Raw genomic sequence first — 24,767 nt, forward strand, 5'->3', positions numbered from 1 at the left:
CACACATACTTCCCGCTAGCCAGCTGATTGTTGGGTATCTACCATGCATGCGCCGGGTAGGACGTGCGTGGGAAACATGCGTGCATGTGCAGAGGCATGGGATGCACGTGGGGGGCGCGCATGCGCAGGGGGTGGGGGAGTATGGGGGGTGCATGCACATGCGCAGGGGCACGGGGGCATACATTGCATCATGGGTGCAGGCACGCGTGCGCATGCACACAGGCGCACGCTGCGCTTTCAACACACGATGACGAAAAAGGTTAGCCATCACTGGTATAGGGTGTCCTACATGGGTTGAAGGTTTGATTGGAGTACCTCAGAGGTCTCTCCCAATTCTATTATTATTCTCTTACTCTTTCTATGGTCACGTGTATTCATCCTACCAAGCTCAAAGTAAGTCCGGAATGTTTTAGGATCACCTGCTATGGGCAGGAGGTTGGACTAGAAGACCTCCAAGGTCCTTTCTAACCCTATTATTCTATGGTGTATGTTCTATTCAGAGACATCAGAAGAACAGTGACATTTGAAAAATAGGGCCCAAGTAGGGCTACAAGGGTTGTGGTACTACCAGGAGTTGCCAATCCATTGTAATTCAGGTTTGTTCTCTGGAATTGTTATTTTTTAAAGTGGTGAAGTTGGAACTTTTATTTTTTGAAAGGTAAATTTCCTTACAAAGATCTAGAGGAAATTGAGTAATTAATATTCTACCTGGTTACTCAACAACATTTTGTGCAATGATCTAGTATAATAGCCAGTTAATGTGGAAACTGAAATTATTGAAAAAAACTTGGCACTTTAAAACATTATTGAAATAGTGATATACTCTCTTATTATTAACACATATTGCAAATATACATTTTAATGTAAACATGTATCTAATATAACTTGTACTAGTTTTATTGTTTTACTGCATTTACCTAAGTGGCTTGTCTAGCCTTTCTCTTATATACATTTCTGATCACCACCATAAAAAAATCAGGCTGCAGGCTTGGTACCAATATTTATTCCTAAACACACATCTTTCAGCTATGTATCTCATAGCTTTAATTTTCATGGATGTCTTGTTAAAATGCCTTCCTATGAAGGTTTATGTCTGTTCAGATTTATATTCTACTTTTCTACTCAGCAGCAAAGCAGACAATATTTTTTTTATAAAGGAGTATTCAAAAATAACATTTTCAAATTGTAAGCCTATCAACAAAAACTGAATATAGGTAGTCCTTGATTTATGTCCATAATTGAGCCCAGAATTACGGTCATAAGTCATTTTGGTCACTGAATGGGCCAATGGGTCATTGGATGTGATCATGTCCACTTTTACTATCTTTTTTCTTTACGGTGAACCCAGATGGGTGTTTTTTGCCAGAAACTGGAAGTAAACACAGTTTCTAGCAAAAAACATTGTAAATCATAGTCATATGACCCCAGGATGCTGTAAATGTAAACAGTTGTAAATTGGGCTGGTTGTCAAGCACCCAAAATGCAATCATGTAACTGTGGTGGCCTTTGGAACTTCAAAAGTAGTTCATAAGTAACTCTGGGTAGGTCTATCATAACTTTGAACTGTTGTTAAGAAACTGGTCGTAAGTCAAAGACTACCTGTATATGCTATGGCAATTTCTGGGGTATTAACTTTTTGTCTGTAGGGTCAGTATCAAGACATCCATCAAAGAGACCAAAAAAATCAACATGACAGTTGCAACCTCATAATCAGAAGCCCCACCCTTTGTTTTGCAGGTCTTGTGTACTGCTACTGAATTCGAACCAATCCTTATCTTCACTTCTAAATTCTATAGAAGGGAAAAAATAAGGATATACTACATACCAGTGTAGGAAGTTAGCACCCACCCCTCTCTTAGAAAAATGAAATATACTGTGAAATATTAAAAAGGCAGAATGTTTCCCCTAAAAAGAGTGGAAACTCAGAAGCAGAAACTCACTTCAGAGAGGCAGAAACTCAGCCCCCCTTTGCTAATGGGCCATTAAGGCCTAAGCCAGAGTATTCTACATAATAAAGGCCTCTACTCATCTCACCACCTGGCCTGGGAAGATTGTATCAGTCAACACTCAGGTGAAGCCATGTGGTCCAGACAAAGCCTACAAAGTTAGTTAAGACTCCCGCCCCTGGGTGTCTGACAGCCAATGGGATACATTTCTTACACAGGAACAGGAAACACTAAGGTGGGGCCCAACAGAGGTTATAAAACTAAGGGTCTTTCAGCATCTCTGCCCTTTTTCCTTCTTTCTTCCTCCAGGGCATGTGGTCCTGTCCACCATTAAACCATCTTTCGAAACAGCCTCCATGTTTCCAGTGTCTTTTTCCCCACTTGAAACTGAACCCAGGATAATTCTTCCAACACTAGGATGGTCTTTTTCAGTCAGTTGAGGTCATTTACCAATTGCAAAACAGCAATCAAGGCTGCTGTCCACCTAGCTGATCAGAATTGGGTACAGCTAGATGCCAGCATTTTTATTCATTTATGGGATTTATCCATGTCTCAGTCCAAGTGGACTCTAGGCAGTGTATAGCAGTAGATACTGAGAATCAAACTAATTTTTAAATGATCTTGCAATTTTATACAACAGAATAGAAGTTACGCCCAAGGATACAATTAGCCCACAGCATGAACTTAGAGTACAGATATATATCCTCAGATTATTTCTTTAAAGATTGGCAAGGGATATATATTCTCACTCCCTGCCCCCTTGAATTAGAAGAAGTTCAAGAGGCAGGTAACTTAACAGAAATAAAACTTAACAGAAACATTAATGGTGTGTTTCACAACAAAAGTTACACAATATGGCTGTTTTAAGGGAAGCCTCCTAAGAATATTAAAATTGCCTAAGAGCATCACTAACTAGCAAAAGTTAACTAGCAAAACTAACTCATAGTCTTGGAGGAGCGGCACTATAAGGAACACAACCAGCTGTTGACTGAAGAATTATCAGTCCCTGTCAACATGGAACTGTTTGTTTTACTTTCTTCTTTTTAAAGCAGATGGATTCTAAGAAACAGTGACAACAAATGGGCAGGAGAAGGAAAAGCACCCAAACCCCTTTTGCTTATCACAAGCCTTTCTGTGACAGAAGGGTGTCACATTGCAGGGTGTCCTCAAGGAAGTTAGATAATGCAAAAACTGGGATGTCTTGATTAGCATAAAGTAAAGGTACCTTCTTTAGGAACTTTTTCCTAAAAGCCTAGAAAGGAGCTCTGAGCTTCTCTCTGAGAAATATTCCTGGATCTGGTAAAGTCATTAGCACCATAAAGAATTGGTGTTGGGTTAAGAAATATTGTCAATGAGGGGGGGAATGTTTTTTTCCAAGGTTGCTGATCTTTTATTTTGTTTCTTTCTTTGGACCTCAATTCTGACACTTAAGGGTTATAGTTATATTTAATGAGGAAAATGTTCTTGTCCCACAAGGCATCAGTATGGCACTTACCTAGATTCTGTTCTACTTCATTAACACCAGCTTTATCTGGTGAAATGAAATGTAGGGAGATTCAAGACTGACAAAAGGAAATGCTTCTTTACACAATGCATAGTTAAACTATTGAACTCAGTGGCCTCAGGTAGAATAGGATTAAAAGAGAAATAAACCAATCATGGAGATCAAGCTTATCAGTAACTAATCTTGATAGCTGTAGGCAGCATGCTCTAAATGCTTTTACTAGGGGAGGCTGTTTATTGTTGATATTATTCATAAGGATCAAGCTCATCTTTCTCTTCTGAGCTTTCTGAACAGGTCTGATGGCTATGCACGACTTCGATAGTTTTAGTCCTGGTCCAGCAGGCCTGTTGTGAAATTATAACCTCATTCTTTAACATTTGGTTGCCAGTCTGTAATTGCAATGTTTCTCAATCTTTACAACTCTTAAGATGTGTGGGCTTCAAGTCTCAGAGTTTCCAGACAGCCATGGGAGTTGAGGTTTACACATCTTAGAGTTACCAAGGTCAAGAAATACTATATTATATTGTAAGAGCTATGTAAACTAAACCCCTCCTTTTTTCCCAAGTGAATATAGAATAATATTTATAACTACTGGTTTTGAAAATGTGTTTTTAAGCTGTGTCCCTTCCTCCCCCCAATATTAACAATTTGTTGTTTGAAATGCTCATTTTAATTTTACTATGTACATGTTCTATACCTGTACTTTATGCCTTTTCACAATCCTAATTCAGTAAGTGAGATTCTCCATATGGATTTCAAATTTTAAATAAACATATAATACTGTACTACTATGAACTCAGTTCTACTGCTGATTCCTGCCTTCAGCCACTTATATGTGACTCCTTTTACTAACTTTCATATTGAGATCCTGTAGTGGTAAACAGACAGATACTGTCATTTTGGACCACACTAAACTTTTCCTTGGAATTTCTCTCCTGTTCAGACAATTGATTGGTGTTATTAATAATACCATTTAGTTTATTTTTGTTTAAAGAAGAATGAAACATTCTGTGCATATCAGGATGATTCAGTCTTAAGAGAATGATAGGGTGTGGCTGTGGAAAGTTACTTGGCAATGCAGTGCCAAGTGTATAAAGATTATACTGGTTTCAGGGTCTGACAAATATGAGTTGAGTACCACAGTCTGTGAAATACAGACTGTTGCTTGAAAAATTCTGACAGAAACATACTAATGAGGCAAATACTCACTGATTTTTCTGAAGAATTTAGCAAAACTTTCCCTAAAGCAGAAGTACTCTGGATTTCCAAAATTGATATTAATTAAAACGATAGCACTCTGATTTCAATCTGACTTCAAGCTCATACCAATTACAGGAGCTGGTGGATTTTGTGAGGGTGGGAAATTGTGGGTAAATCCAGTGGAAGTTTTGGAATTTCCTTTGATCATAGTATAGTTTGCTATGCTGAAGCATACCATGATTATGGGAACCATTCGCACCTTTAACACATCAAACAGTGCAGGAATGCTGTGGTGTACTTAACAGTGTAGCTGTGCATGATTGCACATTTCATATAAAACAATGGCTAAATGTGATAGAAAGCAAAACAAGGTAGAAAACTCTTGTTAACAGCTAATACTTATCACTGTTCTACATGGTATACAACAGATTTTCATTCCTTAGCCTGGGTATCCTCCAGCTATGTCCTCTTCAAATTCCATAGTTTCAGGTTGGTTTAACCATCTGTTGTAGTACGGACTAGAGATTATAGGAGTTGAAACTCAACACATTTCAAGAGCAGTACTGCGGAAGGATCATATATATTGATCATTTTCTGTTTTTCATCAGCTTTCTCTAGTTGATCTTTAACTCATTACTGTACTACTGTAATTATAGACATTTGTCTATAGCAGAACAGTGTGTTCTTGTTATCTTAGTTATATTTTGGAATTACAATAGTATTTTGTTAGGATGCTTTAGGAATTTTATCTACCAAATAGTCCCCTTAGTAACAAAAACAATGAGATAATATGATTTTTTCACATGCCCCACACAAAAGCATAAGCTATCCGTATTTATTATTACAGTGTACTAGTACTATGACTATAAAGTACCAGGGCTGCAGTACAGTAATGGTGCAATCATATGTTACCATCATCCCCCATCTCAAAAGAAGTATTTGATTTTGTATTTTTTTTGGAGATCAAAAAATAACAAGGCTTAGAGAGCTTAAGCCTTAAGGCATTTCATGCTGGAGGCAGAAAATCTTTAGAAATTTATAAATCTTTAGAATAAATCTATAAAGAAAATTTTTAGAATAAAAATATTGATCTCAGGTTTACACACATTGACAAGTGCCATTTAATCTAATGGTGCTTTCTTATGGAAAATCATGCAGCCACTTTGATTTTTCAAGAGATGCTAATAAGTTTGATTATTTCCCTCTCCACCTATAAATGTAATGAAGTTATTTGCCCATTCATTTCAAGTGCAAGATAAATACCATGTTAACATGTTTAATATTGTTGGAAGAATTATCCTTCTGGGTTCAGTTCCAAGTGGAGAAAAAGACACTGGAAACATGGAGGCTGTTTGGAAAGATGGTTTAATGGTAGACAGGACCACATGGCTTGGAGCTCTAAAGTGAAAAGGATGATCACATGCTTCAAGGTGAAATGAGAAAAACGGAGGGCCAAGATGCTGCTGAGAGACCCTTATATAACCTCTGTTGGCCCCATCTTAGTGTTTCCTGTTCCTGTGCAAGAAATGTATCCCATTGGCTATCAGACTCCCATGGGCAGGGGTCTTAACTAACTTTGTAGGCTTTGTCTAGACCACATGGCTTCACCTGAGTGTTGGCTGATACAATCTTCCCAGGCCAAGTGCTGAGATGGGTAGAGGCCTTTATTATGTAGAATACTCTGGCTTAATGGCCCGTTAGCAAGGGGGGGGGTGAGTTTCTGCTTCTGAGTTTCTACTCTTTTTAGGGGAAATATTCTGCCTTTTTAATATTTCCTAGGATATTTCATTTTTCTAGGAAAGTGTGGGTGCTAACTTCCTACAATATAATTTAAAAATTGAAATCCCCCCCCCTCCCCATTCTGTAATTAGTCCTGATTCAAGAACTACAGTGCACACCAAGGAAAAGGAATACAATGGGGTGGGGAAACAAATCCAGATTGGTAAAATACTTGGGTCACACTCTAACAAGTAAGTTTATAGAAATTTCATGATTATTTAAACATGGGATTTAATTTCCAAATGGTATTTTTCATTCAAGGTACAAACTGAATCATGTTTGCTTCAGATTAACTTGAATGAGAAAACAAATTTAATGGGAAAGAGATGCGGGAATGGCAGGAAGCAGCAGTCTATAGGTGTTAGCCAAAAAAAAAACCACCTAATATGGCAATTGCAACAGGCCATTTGGAATGTATGCCTGTACAAAAGGATAAGCTTGATCACACTGTAACAACACCATTTGAAGGTGGGGTTCTGTTCATACCATGCAAACACCCACTGGCTGGAGAACAGACAGATGTTTATTACTAGGCTTTTTTTGAGGACACAATTTATTTCTGAAAATATGAAGTTTGTAACTCACGGAATATACATTTGTCGTTTCTTTGGAAATCCAAAGTTTCCATGTTCAATTGCTTTGAGTCTTGCTACATTTCTCGCTAAAAACATCTCAGTTATATATACTGTATATATTTCCTTCTCTCTCTCCCTCTGTGTGCTACACTTACATAAGTTACACAGTAATATATGTTCTGTAGATACAAATAAAATACTAAATATAAACTACAAATATAAAAAGCAATATCAGTTTATTTTTAGGGGATATTTTGACCGACAAGAAGGAATTACCAATTGACAAGATAATTGAAAAGTAAGTTAAGCGAGAGAGGAGGTATATAAGTTTAAATTTATTAATACATTTAATAAATAAACCACAGATTAGACATTAAGAATTTATTTTAAAAACTGCATAATATTTAAGACTCAAGTAATTTACAGGCCTTGACTTGGGCGTGTGTGACAGAAACTAGGATAAGATTTGGTAGGAGCAGATTTTCAATACTTTTTCTTAGCCTTGTAGCTGTTGCTGGATTATGGGAAGGGCTAAACTTTACAGTATTTTAATTAGGGCACAGATGGGCTCTTACTGTTCTCTTATCTTCTGAAACCGATAAAGAGTGCCTTGGATGAAAGCATCTGTATGTTGATACATACAACAATATTTAAGACTGAGGGTTTCTATACCACTAACCAAAAAGTAATAAGCATGGATAATTTCTATGGATAATTCAGTTAGGAAAAAAAGATGGAGGGAATGGTAAAGTCAATGCAGAAAGATTATAAGGAGAAGATTAGGCTTCTGAATACACATTCCCTCTAAAATTCTGTAAGGCAAAGCAATGACACAAAAACAACTTTAGTTTTCAGACATAGCAGTGGTATATATTTCCTTGGTGCAATATGCTACTCTGTAGAGTCAAGTTTTAATGAAAATGATACTGAATTTTACCTACCCACATACCTAAATACATCCCAGCTTTATTTGAAGAAAAGAATTAAAACCTGTCATTCTGGCAGTTGGCCAAAATAAAACAATTTGGCTGTGTTTTCCTTCTGCAACTGATGAAAATATATACATCGCAAACAGTTGATATAAGCAAAGTTAGTCATACTGTACTAATCCTGTGTAGCAAAGTGGTGCTTCACACATAAGTAAGCCATAATGTCACCAGTTAAGATCTGGTTTTATGGAAAACAATCCATTGTAGTTTGTAAATCGTATTTTATAGATGGGTTTCGTATATTGTTGGAAGTTAAAACCCACCCCTCTCCTAGAGAAATGAAATATTTTAGTATATATATAAAAAGGCAGAATATTTCCCCTAAAAGAGAAGTAGAAACTCAGAGAAGCAGAAACTCAGCCCCACTATCTTTGCTAATGGGCCATTAAGGCCTGGGGCAGTCTATTCTACATAACAAAGATCTCCCTCCTTTAGGCAGAGCCAAAATAGGAATTTCCCAAAGCCCTTTCTTTACATCATCACCCAGCAAGAGTCAACCAAGCCTGGGACTCAAAAGACAACCTACAAAGTTACCCCTGCATGGCCCCATGGGAGTCTGACAACCAATAAGAACACAAGCTCAAATTCAAAGCCCAGCAGAGGGCATAAAACCCAGGCACTCAGCATCTCTTCCCTTTTCTGCCCAGGAACTCATTCTGTTCATCAATAAGCCCCTTTTTCCAAGCAGTCACATTTCCAGTGTCTTTCTTCCCCACTTGGAACTGAACCCAGAAGGATATTTCTTCCAACAGTATGAACCAGGTCATTGTAATTTATTTAATAAACCATGGATAAAACAAGCCATGGCTTTATGTGAAATACAGACTACATCAGATTACATATACTTAGCCTAAAATTTGCAAGTCCCATATCAATAGCCCTTTTCTCTGCAATAAATATAGACAGTAAAATTGAGTTCTACATATCACAGTATGAGACTGTGAAGTGATTTTTCTCTGATGGCAACTGCAGTTAAAGAACTGCGAGATTATCTCAGTGCCTACTCTCTCTTTGACTTTATAGAGGTCATTCAATGTAATGCTTGGGAGAAAAAGAACCTGATGGACTGAAAGGAATGTACTTTAAAAATGTTTCCTTATTTGAAAACTCTGTCTCAGTTTGCATAAACTTACCAGAAAGCTCCCTAATTAACTAAAAATACTCAAGGGGCTTTCCAGTGTTCATTCAGCTTTTACAGTTTCTAGTTTAATTTAACTGGTTTTTGCAGCTGTTATAAAGAATAAAGAACAGCGAGAAAGTAGACTCTAGATCATTGGCCTGTTTCTTCCTAGCTCCTGATGGCTGGTTGTTGAATTCCTGTGGTGAATGGTGGGATTAGAAGGATTCATAGAATCACAGTGTTGGAAAATGCCATGTAGGATATTGAGTCCAACTTTCTACTATTGGAAGAAATATCCTTCTGGGTTCAGTTCCAAGTGGGGAAGAAAGATACTGGAAACATGGTGACTGCTTGGAAAGATGGTTTATTGATGAACAGGATGGATTCCTGGCGGAAAAAAGGCCAGAGATGCTGAGAGTCCCTTGGTTTTATGCCCTCTGCTGGGTTTTGAATTTGAGCTTGTATTCTGATTGGTTGTCAGACTCTCATGGGACCATGCAGTGGCAACTATGTAGGCTGTCCTGATTCCCAGGCTTGATTGAGCCTTGCTGGATGATGATATAATGAAAGGGCTTTGGGCAATTCCTATTATGGCTCTACCTGGAGTAGATCTTTGTTATGTAAAATAGACTGGCCCAGGTCAGAATAATGGTCCATTAGCAAAGTTTCTGCCTCTTGAGTTACTACTTTTTTTTTAGGGGAAATATTCAGGATTATGTAGCATAGGTTAGTTAAGTCTTTGATTTTAGAGGACAATTTTGATCTGAACTTACGTTTCAAAGATATATCAACGTAACTCTATATAATCTGTACCTGAACTAATCTGTATTAGGGTTTTTTTAAAATTTATTTTAAAGATGATCTTTTATAGGACAAGATCCAACTTCCTTTAAAACTGTCTGCAGTTATTCTTTGTAATCAGAGAATGAGTTGTAATGAATTGTTATGTTTCTTAAGTTGTATATCCTGATCTTGAGACTTGCAATACTTGCAAATAAATACCAAGGAGGGGCACATTGATTGCTACATCTGTACATCCTAATCAAGATGTTGCAACAGTATAGCAGGAGTATTACATCATAATCTCATACAATAAATTAATGCTGTAGTGTTTTTCTGCATAAAAGGCTAGATGTTGACCATTCTCAATGTGAAATGATATTTTATTTCATTTGGAAACATATTGGGCCTGTTTTCTAATTCACACAATATTAAATGAAGTTGACAGAGTCCTTCATTCTCCACCTTATAAAACTCCCACACACACACAACAGAAAAAGGGGAAGAACAACAAATAGCTTGCAAGTTAGGTTCAATTAATTATGGTTTATTACATATGGAACACCTGGTTGAGTTCACACATTACACACATATTGCACTGTCACACAAAGCATTATTTACAGACTATGACAAGTGGATTCACATTATGCATAAGGCCAAAGCAAAATATGTTATAGTTTTGCACAATTTGAAGAACCAGGTTAGAATAGCTATGAGTTGGGTGGTGCTACTTCCACAGTGAACCTAACAAACCTCTTCCTTATTTACTACAATGTTGTCAAATATTACTTTTTAGTTTGACAAAAACTGCATTTACAAGTGCAGTTTTAAATGTTGCTTAAAGAAGATTTGTGTAATTATCACAGGCCTGTTGGTGCTGTTTCAGAAATGATTCAGACATTATCAATGATAATTCATACAACCACACTGCATGTTCCAATTGCATCACAAAAGCTGAGGTATCAAAAAGGATGAACCTCAGGCTTCCTGAAACCAAATGCATTGCTTTTAACTCTGTGAAAATGCGTTTCTCTCAGAAATATAGAATTTACTTTAAAGCAAGTTAGGACAAAATGAGAAATGACTTTAAAATGTTCTGCTTTCTAAAGCCTCACCATAGAACTCAGATTCTCAGTTCTGTGTCCTATGTATAGAAGTTCCTTACAGTTCTTCAGTTGGTGCTTGCCAGTCTCCTTGCTCTAGCTAGCATCTAAAAAAATAATTATAGGACATTGGCATCTTGTTAAGAAAAATACTAGTCTCCAGCATCATTTTATTCTAATATTTATTTTTAATTTAATATATTTAATTTAATATAAATTTATTCCAATAATGCTCTGAGCATAAAATGAAAGCTTTAAACTTTCTTAACAGATTAAAAACACTGGGATATTGAAGGCCAATGCTTTGGAAGCATGTTGAACTGCTTGACAAAGGTAAGAATGAGAAGTATAGAGCTTCTATATGAAGAAAACTAGAGAGAGTAACAGGCACTTTCTGTAAATTAGTGGACTGTGACTGTGGAGACACTCAGTCATTTCAGGTCATAGTTGTCTCAAAGGTGCTTTTCCAAAAGGCTGAATCTGAACTGATGAAGCTTCTTGGATGGGAATCGAAAAATCTTCCTCAAGTACAAAGGAGTCCAGTTGCCTTTTGGAAAAGCACCTTTGAGATAATGTATTGTGACCAATGCATCTCCCCACACACATGATGTCCCCCACAATCACCACTCTATGTACCAGAAATATCTCCTGCAACCATATCTGAGAATGCCCACAAGATATTTTAAAAATTCCACATATGTCCACCGGTCCTAGTACTTGGGGACTTTAGCCTCTTAGAGCAAAACAGCTGTTCAGATAACAAATATAGTACCATAAACGATCTAGAATAACAAAAGGCTTGTGGTGGTGAGCAAGATTTACTGTATATGCCATAGGTACATGTGTACACAGTTTGATTTACTTTCAATTGCGTAAGTCTATGGTAAATAGAACCCTGTTTCCTTTGGCAACCCCGATCCTGACTAATGAAGTAAAATATATCTGAAGAGTGCTCATAGAAAAGAATATATGTAGCTCAGGATTAAATTGTATGGTACATGATGTTCTCTGAACTTGGTGAGTTTCTTGCAACGTTTCATTACCAAACTAGATAAGGACATACCCAGTTTGGTAATGAAATGTCTATAAAGAAAACCACCAAGCTCAGAGAGCATCAAGTACCCCACATTTGAAGAGTAGCATTTGTTAAACTTCTATTGATGTTCTCCAGGTTACTTGGGCATTTCAGAAATGTACAAAATAAAATCACAATACTGCTTAGCTATGGCATATTTTTTTTAGAGAAACACATTTAAATGTCAACATCAGGATATTGCTTTCCTATATATTATAAGATCTTGGAGTAAAAGGTTTTTCCTGAAATTATGGAATTGTGGCTTGCATTTAAGTTATCTTTGCCCTACAGTAACAGTACAGTACAGTAACAGGCAGCAGAATAATTTTAGAAAACTGGATTCCAATGGCCAATAAATATATCTTTCATAAAGCAAATTTGGTTGAAATGATTTGTAATTTATCACATACAATGAAGTGGCAAACAATTTAAATATTAGCTGAGACCACTATAAGTAGCACTGAGTTTGCGGCATGGCAAAGAGGAATATTTCATATAAGTGGAAAGAAACTTTCCTGAATTTAAAGAAATGGGTCTAGGTCTAGGGAGATGAGCTTGCTATTTTATTTTTGAAAATTCTCTATATTCTGAAAATGAGAAGATGATACAGTATTTTTCTGTTTGATCTAGATTTAATTATAAGCTTAAAAATTGAAACAATTACATATTCTTTATGAGATATATTTTAAGGAACTTTTAAAATCAGTTTTCTTTTGCTTTTGCCATATGTAATTTATTTTAATCACAATACCGTATCTAGCTTTTCTTTCCTCACTGTATAATCGCTATCATTTTTTCTGGTGACAGCCTATTGTTGGTATTTCATCAGTTTAAAAAAATCTTGTTTATAATTTCTGTTTTTAGATAAACTATAGCAGAAACAGTTTAAATGAACCTTTTAATACCATAAAAAACTAAGACAAATGTAAGTAGAATGTAATGGTTTCTATGTCATGTGCTTTTTATGTTTAAATATATTTGCAGCATAAAAAGAATATAACACTTGAAAATCCTCTCTGGACTAAGACTATTTTCAGATATTTGATGAGATGTATTCTCAACAAGACTGAAAGGCAGTATTGGGAAAACTGCACTATAAAAACATATTTATTCTTTTTATTAACTTTACATGTATTTTGTAATGGTATGGTAACACACATAGGTTTCATGTTCTGGTATATATAACTAGATTGATGAACAGGGAAGAGAAAAAAGGCCTTAACAAAACAGTATCTAAAGCCAGTTTCTTTTGTCGTTTCCTTCTGTTATTTTAGCCTCCATCAGGGCAGTCCTTCTTGCATCTTGAAAACATCTTAGGGATGAAAAAAAATAACTCAAAGAGTATATCATGTATAACCAAAGGTGGAAGAGGAGCGTCCTCTCTCACAACTTAAAGAAAAGTTGGGCAACCTATAGCTTTAGGGCTATAAAAACCCAAATCTTAGTTTAGGAGCCCTAGAGCCCTTTATAATTATGTGCCAAATTCAGCAGTATGTCTCCTGATATTTTAATGTATGGAAAGTGTAAAAACTTCTGTGAATTCCCTATAATAAATATCATGCAGAAAGGAAAAAGAAAAAGAAAAATCCTAACCCCACAAAAAACAAAGACCCAGCCTTGGAAATTCTAACTTTTTCTGTGGATCTGACACACTTTTTGTGATGCCCATTTTGTATCCTTGTCTTCCCCGTTAAAATTCTCAGATTCATCCAAAATTTAAAGAACCAAAGAGTGAATCATCCTTAAAGAATCCTTTATACTAGAAATAGCATGTATTCTCTAAAATACTTTTCCAACTGTTTTGATCCCATACTAAAACATGGGAAGCTTCATGCTTCAAACTAACTCATGATTCCTGGATTTTGGCTGTAGGGAATGGGGTAGAATGGGCAATGGAGTAAAAGCAGAAAGTAAGAGGTTAAGTACTCTTGAAGCAGTCGAGGCATACAATGAGGAAGGAATGTGTAGTTATGCCTTTAGGTTGCAACTTTAAGTTACTTGCCAGGAGTTGAATCATGTCCAGTATATTTTTGGAATCCATCTATCATACATAAAACTACTGAGCATTTGATAGAAAACCATCACTGCCTGCAGGATGGATAAAAAGCTAAATGTCAGAGAGGTAGAATAGATTGCATATGAATATAGTCTTTTGTTCTTAGTCATTACTTGGTCATTTCTCTCCCTAGTTTACAAAAAAATGGATATAATACTTTATCATTTCTAGACCATTGACAAATTCTGATCAGCCTTTTTAGAATTACTTTCTTCAAAAAGATTGCTACTTTTAGCCTTTTCACAGAAGTGTAGTTATTATACTGTAGACCTAATGGGGATGAAGCAGACAATAGGTTTCAGAATCAAACAAACAGCAAATGTACTGGCTGCTGTCATTTAGTCAGAAGAAATTTTCAAGGGAGATCAGGGGATGCCCTACAGCTGACATAGCCAAGCAGCATTAGGTAGAATGTACATTTCAATAGATACTGATTGGCTGCTAAAACAGCCTCTTTGCTACCAAAGATGTAAAAGTATTACCTTCTTGTTTCCCTGGCCATCTTCAGCAATTCATGTGTAACACATTTAAATAAACAAATCCCTGCAGACATACACTATATCACCGTATTATAGCCCATATACAATTGATCTCTATTCTTGCATCCCATACGTACCTGCAGCTCCAACTGTTACTGAAGACTGTATGCATACCATGTTGCTGATTAGCTTAAATTGCCAACAGCAAATGTTTCTGAATTGGAAACATTTACTGGAACTGAGCCTGTTAACTGGTGGTCTAATTTAACATTTCTTGCATTCTGGGGAGAAGGTCAGACCGTAGAATTATTATTTAGTCCATGAAAATCTTTCTGAAATTAAAAAGAGAATAACTGAATTTTGTAAATATTTTGAGATCCAAAATGGAAACTTATAACTCAGTTTACCTGTTACAAACAGTCATCATTTCTTATCTGAGACTTTATACTGTAGTTATGAACACATAGGGTATGTGGGGTAATTTTTTCATCCCTTTGCTATATTAAGAAGTTTCGTTTTTTTTATACCAGTGATATTTTAATTAAGTGTTACTGGATCTAGGCAACTTCATGGAGATCCATCTGGAAAAATGCTGTTTTTTAATAGAATCCATTTGGACTCTCAGAATCAGAAATCTAATTAAGTGGTGGTTAATGGAGCTTGATTTTTATACACTTTCTGGTAAATACACTTTTTATTTTAGAGCACAGATTTTCTATTGTTAGTCAAAGGATGTGAATCAGCCAAACAAAAGGAGGGGCAGCAGTTTTAATTATAAACTGCTCAGTCACTTAGGTGAGATGGGCAGTGTAGAAATGTGAAGAATGAATAAATAAAATTCCTAAGCTAGGTGAATATATAACATCTGAACTTTTTCATTTTCAGAGTATTTAGCTGGATTTCTCCTTGCAGATTATCCTTTAATTTAATCAGAAGTTTCTGCAAGGAAGTCAAAAAACCCAAGAAGGTGGATGCAACCACATTGTTGGTCCTTTTTTAGACAGATGTGATGCATGTGAAAAGGGAACATGGCCTCAATCATTTGGTCAGGCCCACCCTCTTGGCTACCTTGACAATCCCTCCCCTTTGGATGCCCCTGGTTATATTACGTGGACTGAATCATTATGGTTAAGAGTTATGCAGTTTGCTTCTTTTATAATAAAGTTTCATGTGAACACAGCAATGTGTTGTGTTTGTTAACCCAAATGTATGCTTTTGTGTTATGTCAGTTGCTACGTCAGCAAAATAGCTTAGTCACTAAAGTTTGTTTAATCGGGTTTATAGAACTTCCCAACTTAAGTCTGGGTGGCTTATAATAAAAAACAAGCAGTAAAAAATCTCCAATAAGATGGCATGAGCTGATAAAACCTATTACAAGAACAATAAAAAATGAGGCCTGATAATACAATAAAACCAAGGAGAATCACTCCTTATTCCAGCATCTGGGAAAACAACCAGGATTTCTAGGTTCCTCTTAAAGAGCATCAGTCAGGGCAATCTAAACCAATGAATAGCGGTGGGGACATCATTCCATTAGGCTGGTTTATGACAAGGAAGACTTACTTCTTGGACCCAGTAGATGAAGTTTATGTACTGTAACTGCCATAGTGGACTTTACTGTATAGGCTACAGTCACTACCTTGAATTGTATTTGGAAGCTTGCTGGTAATTAGTTTGGCTCACATAGCACTATAACTTTTATGTCAAATGTGTTGAGTACCAAATTCAATAAGTTTCAAAGCAATTGAGTACCAAGGAACCACTGTATAACTGTCATCACCATAATGATGGCACTGGACTCTGGATCCTCTATTAAAAATAACTTTGCCCAGCGGCTTCATGTAGATAATAATCAGAAGAGGTGAGAGTATTGACCCCTTAGATATTCCACTTGAAAGGGGAAAAGGTGTTTCTTCCCCCTGCAAACACCTCCTGGCATGGATTGAAAGAAAAGAGAATTCCCACAACGGCATTCTTCAGGCCTAGTGACAGCGGTCCATGAAATGCACATCCTCTACCATCAAGGACCCAGTTCTCCTTCCTTAAGTTGCCACCTTATTGTGCAATTTATGTTCACGGGACCTGAGCAGCTATTAATTGTTGGCAAATCCCAGCAACCAGGTGATGTGAACATGGAGACAGCTACATATTAGTACAGTGGAAAGAAATGAAATGCTGTGACATAAAACAATTCATCAATTCACCCATGCAAGGAACTAATCTTATTAGTTTGCTGCAAAGAATAGAGTAACAAGAGGTATATTTATGCCAACAGGGTATTGTATCCCACAGCAAGGCCTAGATTCTTCTAGTTTGCTACTTGGGGAAGGCTGTTCAGCCTTCTTAATCTTCACTTGATGCTTCTTCTTATTTATTAATTTACTCAACCTGAACTACAATTTATTTGCTCTTTCAGCTATTTCTTCTGACAATTATTTTCCTTTTGCAGATCTATATTTAATTATTTAATTATGTAGTCTTCTGTCATTGCAATTTTATTTGTAGACTTTTTATTTTTGGTTCTTTATCATATCACAGTTCTCACTATTACCTTCTTGCAACGTTCCACACCTTCATTTTATTGTGGTTGAGTTACCTATTACTCTTTATACTTCCAATTATAATTGTAGGTCAGCTGTTAAGGGACTAATTTAATATCTGTCACAGCTGAACTTTGTGCATGCATGCTTTCAGTCTTATCTTTAGTAGTTTCCTTCTAGCCACATAATAAATACACACATATACAATATTTTGGACTGTTTGAACATTCAGTTCCATGCAATATAGCAGAATGAAAGCATTTATGTCATTTTAAAAGTTTTCCCATTGTGTCGTATCACTAAGTATAATAAACCACCATAGCTCTATAAAAGTGTAGCAAACTGTAGTTTTCAAAACATTCAGAACTACAACTACCAGCAGTCTCAACCCATATTGCCAATTCTATGTTGGTAATTGTACTTCAGCAATTCAGAGACACATAGGTGTACTGTAAAAAGTAAGAAAGGTGCCATTGAGAGACAGCCAGATCCATTATTAAAGCAACAAGTGGAAAAAGGTGCTTAAGCCCCAAATTAGAAGAAGGCATGTGCAACAAACTCAGATACCTCTGTAATTCACATAGAATTAGAGGGTGGGAAAATAAAGCATAGTTACTAATGGTGGGATTCAAAAATTTTTACTACTGGTTCTGTGGGCGTGGCTAGGTGGGCATGGCCATGTGATTGGGCATGGCATTTTTTGCAAACCCCCCCATTTTGGGGGCCTTCCTGGTCTCAGAGGGGAGCCTCTAGGGGGGCATTTTTGCTCCCAGAAGGCTCCCCTGGGGTTCAGGAAGAAAAAAAAGAGCAGAGGGGCACGCAGCACTCCTCCATGCTCTGTAGTAAGAAGCGAGGGGAATCCCAGCACATAGGAGCAGCTGATTGTCGGGAGATTTAAAAAAAACCTTAAGGAGTGACTGGGTAAGCGGGCATCGGGCAGGCAGGACAAGCAAGTGACTAGCGACTGGGCTGGGGGCATGGCCAGTCAGAAGTTACTACCGGTTTGGCGACCCACACCAAATCCTTGCTACCGGTCCTACCGAACTGGTGCGAACCGGCTGAATACCACCGATAGTCACGTTGCAAAGATTGTGTCACTATAGTCAATACATATATATTTTAAACCTTTGTGTGGAATGGATTTCTTGGTTTCATTTTTTACATAGTGGGACTGGCTGTACCCCAGCTTGATTACCATCATTTGAATCACACACTTCTTTTTTTAATTAGATTTATATCTTGTCTTTTTTTTTTTTTACAGAAATTCAAGGCGGTATACGTAGTGTTCCCTTCTCTTCTCCCTCACAACAACCACCCTGTGAAGTAGGTTAGGCTGAGGGACCAATATAATATTTATAACATATCATAATATTATTATGTGTGAATTTGTAGCCATCTCTGTGTTATGATTTTTAACAAGATCTTCTCCAGTTACAATCATTTACTATAATGCAATGGAATGGTATGGCAATTTCATTTGCAGATTGCTAAGCTTTGTGCCAGAAAAGCAAGGAACAGTTTATCTTTCAACACTGATGAACTGTCTTTTCCCCCACCTCTAATACTGTTTTCTTCTTCCCAAAGTGCTATTTGGTGCAGTTTTGGAAACCGCTGGTGTCTTTAACTTGCCACTTGGGTCTGATCATGTATCTTCGGGTATCCTGGTTTTGCAAAGTCATGATCTGGAGGCAGAACTGCCTGTTTTGCAACAATTTCTTTCTTTTCCCCTCCTTTCTTTTCCCCTAAGTGTTACTAGGTTTGTTTCAGAATATTCCAGGGTCTGTTAAAGCCAGCCCAAGTTGAAAGATATCTGTGTATAGTGGGTGGCTGGAATCTTTAGTTTCAAAATACTGAATCCAGAAAACGTTAAGAGACAAAGATTCAACATTCTGCCTTCCCAATGTTTGGTAATAAGATAGCCTGGGTATATTTTCATAGAAAATATAGAACCTGAATCGTTTGCACAAAGCAAATGATGCAGACCACCAAAAAGAAAGAAGAAAAAGGAAATTAATTGTAGTTTAAATTCCATTGGTTGGTTGGTTTTCATGAAGGAAGCATTTCACTCCTGGATTCTTCATATATTACATCATCAAAGTTATTGGAAGAATTTCTGAAAGAAAAGGTATTAGAGCCCTGAATATGAAGGCGATATAAAAATCTTCTCTTTGTGATACAGAACACTTGAACTGGTGATGAATTTATCTCTTAATGCTATAATCCAGTTTATATTATTCTTGAAATTTGCAGTAATTTCTCCATACTTTTATTATGAGTATTTCTTTCATGGCATTGATTCACCTCATTTATTAAAAAAAAAAGCACTGGAGAGAATATTGCATGGCACTGCCATATTGACAGTACTTCCTCCTCTCCCATCTGTCAAAAGTTGTTGAGATTTACATCCCAACTTTGGAAGGAACAAAAATCACTGACACCCCTCTGAATTGCTTTAAGTCTGGCAGTACCAAAAACCTCTCACACTCACTCCATACAAAAGGAAAATAAATTGCCAATACACCTGTGCAAATCTACTTTGCGCAATGTCCATTACCTGGTTGGCATCAAGCCATCATTTCCCTTTCAAAGGCCTGGAGCACTGAAGTCAAGAGGCAGGACATGGTAAGGCCAACATTCCTGCGAACAGGGAAAGAGGCAATTCCAATGCTTCAGTATTTTTGCTTTTTTAAAAGCTAACTTTACTTCAATTTTTAAAACACTGGAACAGAGCCAGATATAAATCCAGTTAAGTCAAATTTAGCCATCATAGGACGACAAAGATTTTGAGCTGGTTTTGAACTGGCAGAGTCCTCATGTGAAAGTGTTCATGCCAAAAGTGTGTGTGTGGGGGGGGGGGGATGACAAAGTAGTTGTCCATTTTGGTCAGCGGCCTTGAAATGAGTGGGAATGTGCATTATAAAGAAAACAGGATGTGAGAGGTATGAGATATGGACTGCAAAAATCCAGACAACCATCTCATAGCTGCAAAAACATACAAAAGCCCCAATTCTGCTGCCACCCAGGAACTGTCCATGATTTAGAAATCAGTTAGTATCTCTCCTTCCTGAGGAGAGGAAGTTGGAAGAGGGCACAGCAGTGGCCTTGAACGGAGCGCTGCCTTCTTCGTCCTGAAATTTTAGGTTAGGGCACCTTATCAGTGGCCATGTTGGTCACTGGGTGCGAGGGGAGGAGCCAAAATGCCACAGGCAATTCCCTAGCTTGCAGGAATCTGGTCATCGGGATATTGCTGGTGATGGTGGTATGTTGTCGCGAGACACCAGGCAGTTATAATACCCCTATTTGTGGCACATGCCGTCTTTTGAGAGAACTGCAGGCACCGTGGGAATACCGAGGGTTACTTTAGCGCGGACTCCCTGCTTTGCAAGGGCGCCGAAGCCAGATTCATACGTGCCAGTGCAAGGCAGGCAACCTGTAAAGCGTCGCGCTTCAGGATCCTGCTTTCCTTGTTGGAGCGGCCGGAATAGCTAAAGATCCTGAAGTAAATGTCCAGAAAACGGGACAAATCCGTCCGCCAGCGCCCCTGCTTGCAAAGAACATTCTGGCGCTTGGTAAAATAACATCCCCGGGGTGGAGAAAAAGGAAGATCCTCCGCCCCTAGGATGGCAAATCTTTCGCGTGGCCTAGAAAGGGGCGTCCGTCAGAAGAAGGTGGGCCAGAGGCCGACTCCGCCTCTCCCAAGGACCCGTGGCCGTACATTCATTGGTGTCGGTGCTGCCGGGAGGTTGGAGGCACCTCGCAGGGGGAGGGGAGGCTTCTTGGCTGGGCTCGCCGGGTCGCCGCTGCCACCGCTGGATCCAGCCCGCGCTCGGGCGGAGACTGCCGAAGAGTCCCTCCTCTCCCTTCCTCGTGGCCTCCGGCTCCCCGCTCGCAGCCTCGGCTCCCTTCTTTTCCATCGCCCCGTCCCGTCTCCGAATTCGCGCACATGGAACTGCTGTGTGTGGAAGGGGTGATCCGGGCCAAGCGGGATCCGCAGCTATTAAGGGACCGGCGGGTCCTGCAGAATCTGCTCAGCCAGGAAGAGCGCTGCTGCCTTCGCGTTTCCTACTTCCAGTGCGTGCAGAAGGAGATCCAGCCGTACATGCGGAAGATGTTGGCGTTCTGGATGTTGGAGGTTTGTGCCGGGGGAGTCGCTCGATCACCCACCCTCTCTTCTTGTGGGCGCAGCCCGGCTTAACTTTTAGTCGGCCGCCTCAAAAAATGGGGGTGGGTGGGTGTTTTCCCCTTCTTTTTGCAATCGCTCGGAAGGAAGCCTGGTTAGTTTCGGTGGCATCTATATTCGGGCAAGTATGCGTCGAGGTATAGGCGTCTTTATGGCACGTTTCTCTCCGTTCATTCCCTGGAATCTGGTTTCTCCGGAATCCGGAGAAGTTTCCCTAGAAAGAAGTGAGGCCTTAGGTTAGCCTGGATGGGAGCGGGAAAGCTGGCTCGAATGGTAGTGGCGGGAGGGATCCAAATTCAGCCGTTTTGGGGAAGGCTTTTGCAAGGGGAGAGGTCAGCCGAACGTGGTGGGAAGTGTTTGCGTTTGGGGGTGAAGGAATCGATGCTTAATAAACAGCAAGCCTAGAGGTGGGTGGGGGGTGCGGATTGAAAAAATAAACGAGGCCTCCGTGCCCCTCCGTTTTTGCCTTCTCGATTTAGGTTGATTACAAAAAAACAAAAACCCACCCTGATGGTGCTAAGCCAAGGGAAAGATTCTTATTTGAGGAGCGTTCACCTTTTGGCAGTAAAGCGTGCAACCTCTAGGGGGTCCCGGCCACTAGCCCTGCTTGTGCACAACAAATTATGGATTGATCGAAGCAGTTTAGAATCTGCAATTTTTCACAACTAAAATACCAGATATGAAGATGGATGAAATGGGAGAAATAAATAACCAACTAGTAAAGGACAAATTTTAACCAAAGCTCTAACCAGAAAAAGAAAATCGGAAGTCAAAGTATAATAGTCTTGCCTTATCTTATAAATAAATTGCTTTAGGTACTTGTACAATAAGCACAAACAAATTAGATAAGAGTTTTTTTCTAAGTGAAGCAAAGGAGAAACACAGTTTTATTTGTAAGTTTCTTGTTGGAAACAAGATTCTGGATTCAATGGATTTGTAATCTAAGAAAGGGACTCTTGTGTGCTTGCTTTTTTGATAATATATTATTTACTATTTTTGTTTGCAAGATATCAAAGTGCTCAGGGAAAATGACCACTTTCTGCAACTCCATTAATGCATTTGGGTTATTAAATTCAGGTTTATAAAACCTTATTTTCCTGATCATCAGTAATAGGTAAGAATTGCTTTTGGGGAAAACAAAGTAAGGAGCTCAGACTGGAAGAGAGATTTGAATTCCTCCACCATTATACCTTAGGCATGTCATAAAGGGAAGCAGCCCTGTGCAGATAGACTAGAAGGAGTGATTGTGGATTCAAATTCATTTATATGGCTTTAAGCTGATGAGACAGATATCACAACAGGAAAGCTAAATGCATCCACTTTAAAAAGCAACAATTCCTATATGGGAAAGTCATACAGTAAAATGAGTTTCTGGTAAAAGGGCTATAGTCATGGTTTTATTGTGAAGTCAGTATAAAAGATTCAGTGGGTGCAGTAATAAATTAGCATAAATAACTAGCCTAATGAATGGAGAAGATGGGGAATTAGGCCTTTTAAATTCTTGATGAATATTGTCATCACATGATGGCTTCTTCCATGGAAGTACCGTTTATTTCACTGGTATTTTTATTGGTGTGAGATATAAAAGGCTTTAATGTTCTGTAGTAAATGAAATTAGAATAGTGAAATGCTTTTGAATATTTAGGATATTATTCATTGCATATGATGCATCAGACCAGACTTTAAAAAACCAAATACTGATTCTGTAATGCAGATTTGACCTAACTGTGCAGCGGGATCTAGAAGCAAAAACAGAATACGTTTTCATATCCCCAGTTCTACATATTAACTCTCATATGTTCCTTCATACTTACAATACAAAGTGCTTTGATAAGGACAATTTTTGAAGAATTTATTTTCAGTATGGTAGGTGGTCATTATTTATAAAATTCTTTCCCATTGTTACTGATTTTTTTTAATCAGGTTTGTGAGGAGCAAAAATGTGAAGAAGAGGTGTTTCCTTTGGCCATGAATTATGTGGATCGCTACTTGTCCTGTGTCCCCACCCGCAAAAACCACTTGCAACTTCTGGGGGCTGTCTGCATGCTTTTGGCTTCCAAGTTACGAGAGACCATGCCTTTAAGTGTACAGAAACTCTGCATTTACACAGACAATTCCATCACACCATGTGAAGTTTTGGTAAGTTTCTTTCATTACTAGATATAATATTTAATATTTCTACAACTCAGCTTGCTCTGTTACTTAATCGTGGATGAGCAGTGGGTACTGTGGTGGCTCTTTAAGTATCATATGGTTTTCCTTTTCCTGCTACATCCTAGTCTATTTCCCCCCTCTTCTACATGCACATCTTTTTTAGACTCTTGATTCTTGTTGAATTGCAATTACCCATAAATTATCTGAAATTAGAAGTGAATAATAAATTGCCCCTTTTTGCTGAACATATCAAATTACTTTAAGAATGGATAGATATGAACTCCCAAATGGACATATGGATGTAGTAAATGTTATTGGGTGGAAACAAGACTAAAGTAATGTGCAAGGGACAATCCCCCACTCCTCCCAAACTGGAACTTGTAAGTAAGAAGCAGAGACTTTTGCACTTGTGAGCTTCCCTCTATGGTGACGACGTTAGCCACAAAGGGTACGAAATGCCCTACCTACCAGGAGGAAATGTACAGGTGGTCAACCACAATTGAGCCCAAAATGTCTGTTGTGAAGTGAGACATTTGTTAAGTGAGTTTTGCCCCATTTTATGACTTTTATTGTCTCATTTGTCAATCGAATCACTGAGTTGTTAAATTAGTAATACAGTTGTTGGGTAAATCGGGCTTCCCCATTGATTTTGCTCGTCCGAAGGCCACAAAAGTCAGTTGCCATGCGTCTAAATTTGGATTATATGACCATGAGGTTGCTGCAATGGTTGCACTTTTTTAGTGCCATTGTAACTTTGAATAATCACTAAACAAACTGTTGTAACACACCTGTAACACGTATTTCAGATGTGTGCATAATCTAGTTATTTTTCTGTGAAACTTTGTAATTGTATTCCTTCCAAATATACAATGTATGTTGCAAAGAAATACATTCCTTTGTCATTATTCATCTGCAATGAGAAATAATCATACAACAAATACTACTTGAAGAAAACACATAGGTTAACAATTTCTGTTAAGGACAGAACTGGTCTTATTTGGGGATGGTTGAGACAAATTTAGCAAAATCTTGTTTAAAAATGAACAGTGAAATGTGGACATGACAGAAGAATAGTCACTTTTCAATGGTAGTTATAGTTTTAAACCTGCAGAGTACACCAATTAGAAAAGAATGTTTGTAAGTATTTTAAAAATATTTAAACATCAGCTCTCAGAAGGTTATGGCCAATGTTATGGTACTTAGTCTGGAAGCATGTAATTTTGCTATCAGTAGGCAGTTTGTCAATAGAATGAAGTTGCTGCAAGAATAATTCACCACTTACATCAG

General features: G+C 38.0%; 1 protein-coding gene across 2 annotated transcripts in view; it reads left to right on the forward strand.

Annotated features, from left to right (window-relative positions):
• CCND3 (cyclin D3) overlaps positions 1 to 24,767 on the forward strand; it is a 76,595-nt gene that overhangs the window by 36,306 nt on the left and 15,522 nt on the right. The window contains exons 2-3 of one of the 2 annotated variants that reach the window (XM_087929518.1): positions 11,268 to 11,329; positions 23,250 to 23,465. In XM_087929518.1, the coding sequence (XP_087785644.1) occupies positions 11,309 to 11,329; positions 23,250 to 23,465 (237 nt within the window). In that variant the 5' untranslated portion in view covers positions 11,268 to 11,308. Of the gene's footprint in view, positions 1 to 11,267; positions 11,330 to 20,811; positions 21,279 to 23,249; positions 23,466 to 24,767 lie in introns of those variants that run through there. The other variant, XM_026715604.2, reaches the window with a different exon arrangement.

This window comes from Pseudonaja textilis, chromosome 3, assembly GCF_049901715.1.
Source record: "Pseudonaja textilis isolate UNSWEBS1 chromosome 3, rPseTex1.2, whole genome shotgun sequence".
Classification (NCBI taxonomy): domain Eukaryota; kingdom Metazoa; phylum Chordata; class Lepidosauria; order Squamata; family Elapidae; genus Pseudonaja; species Pseudonaja textilis.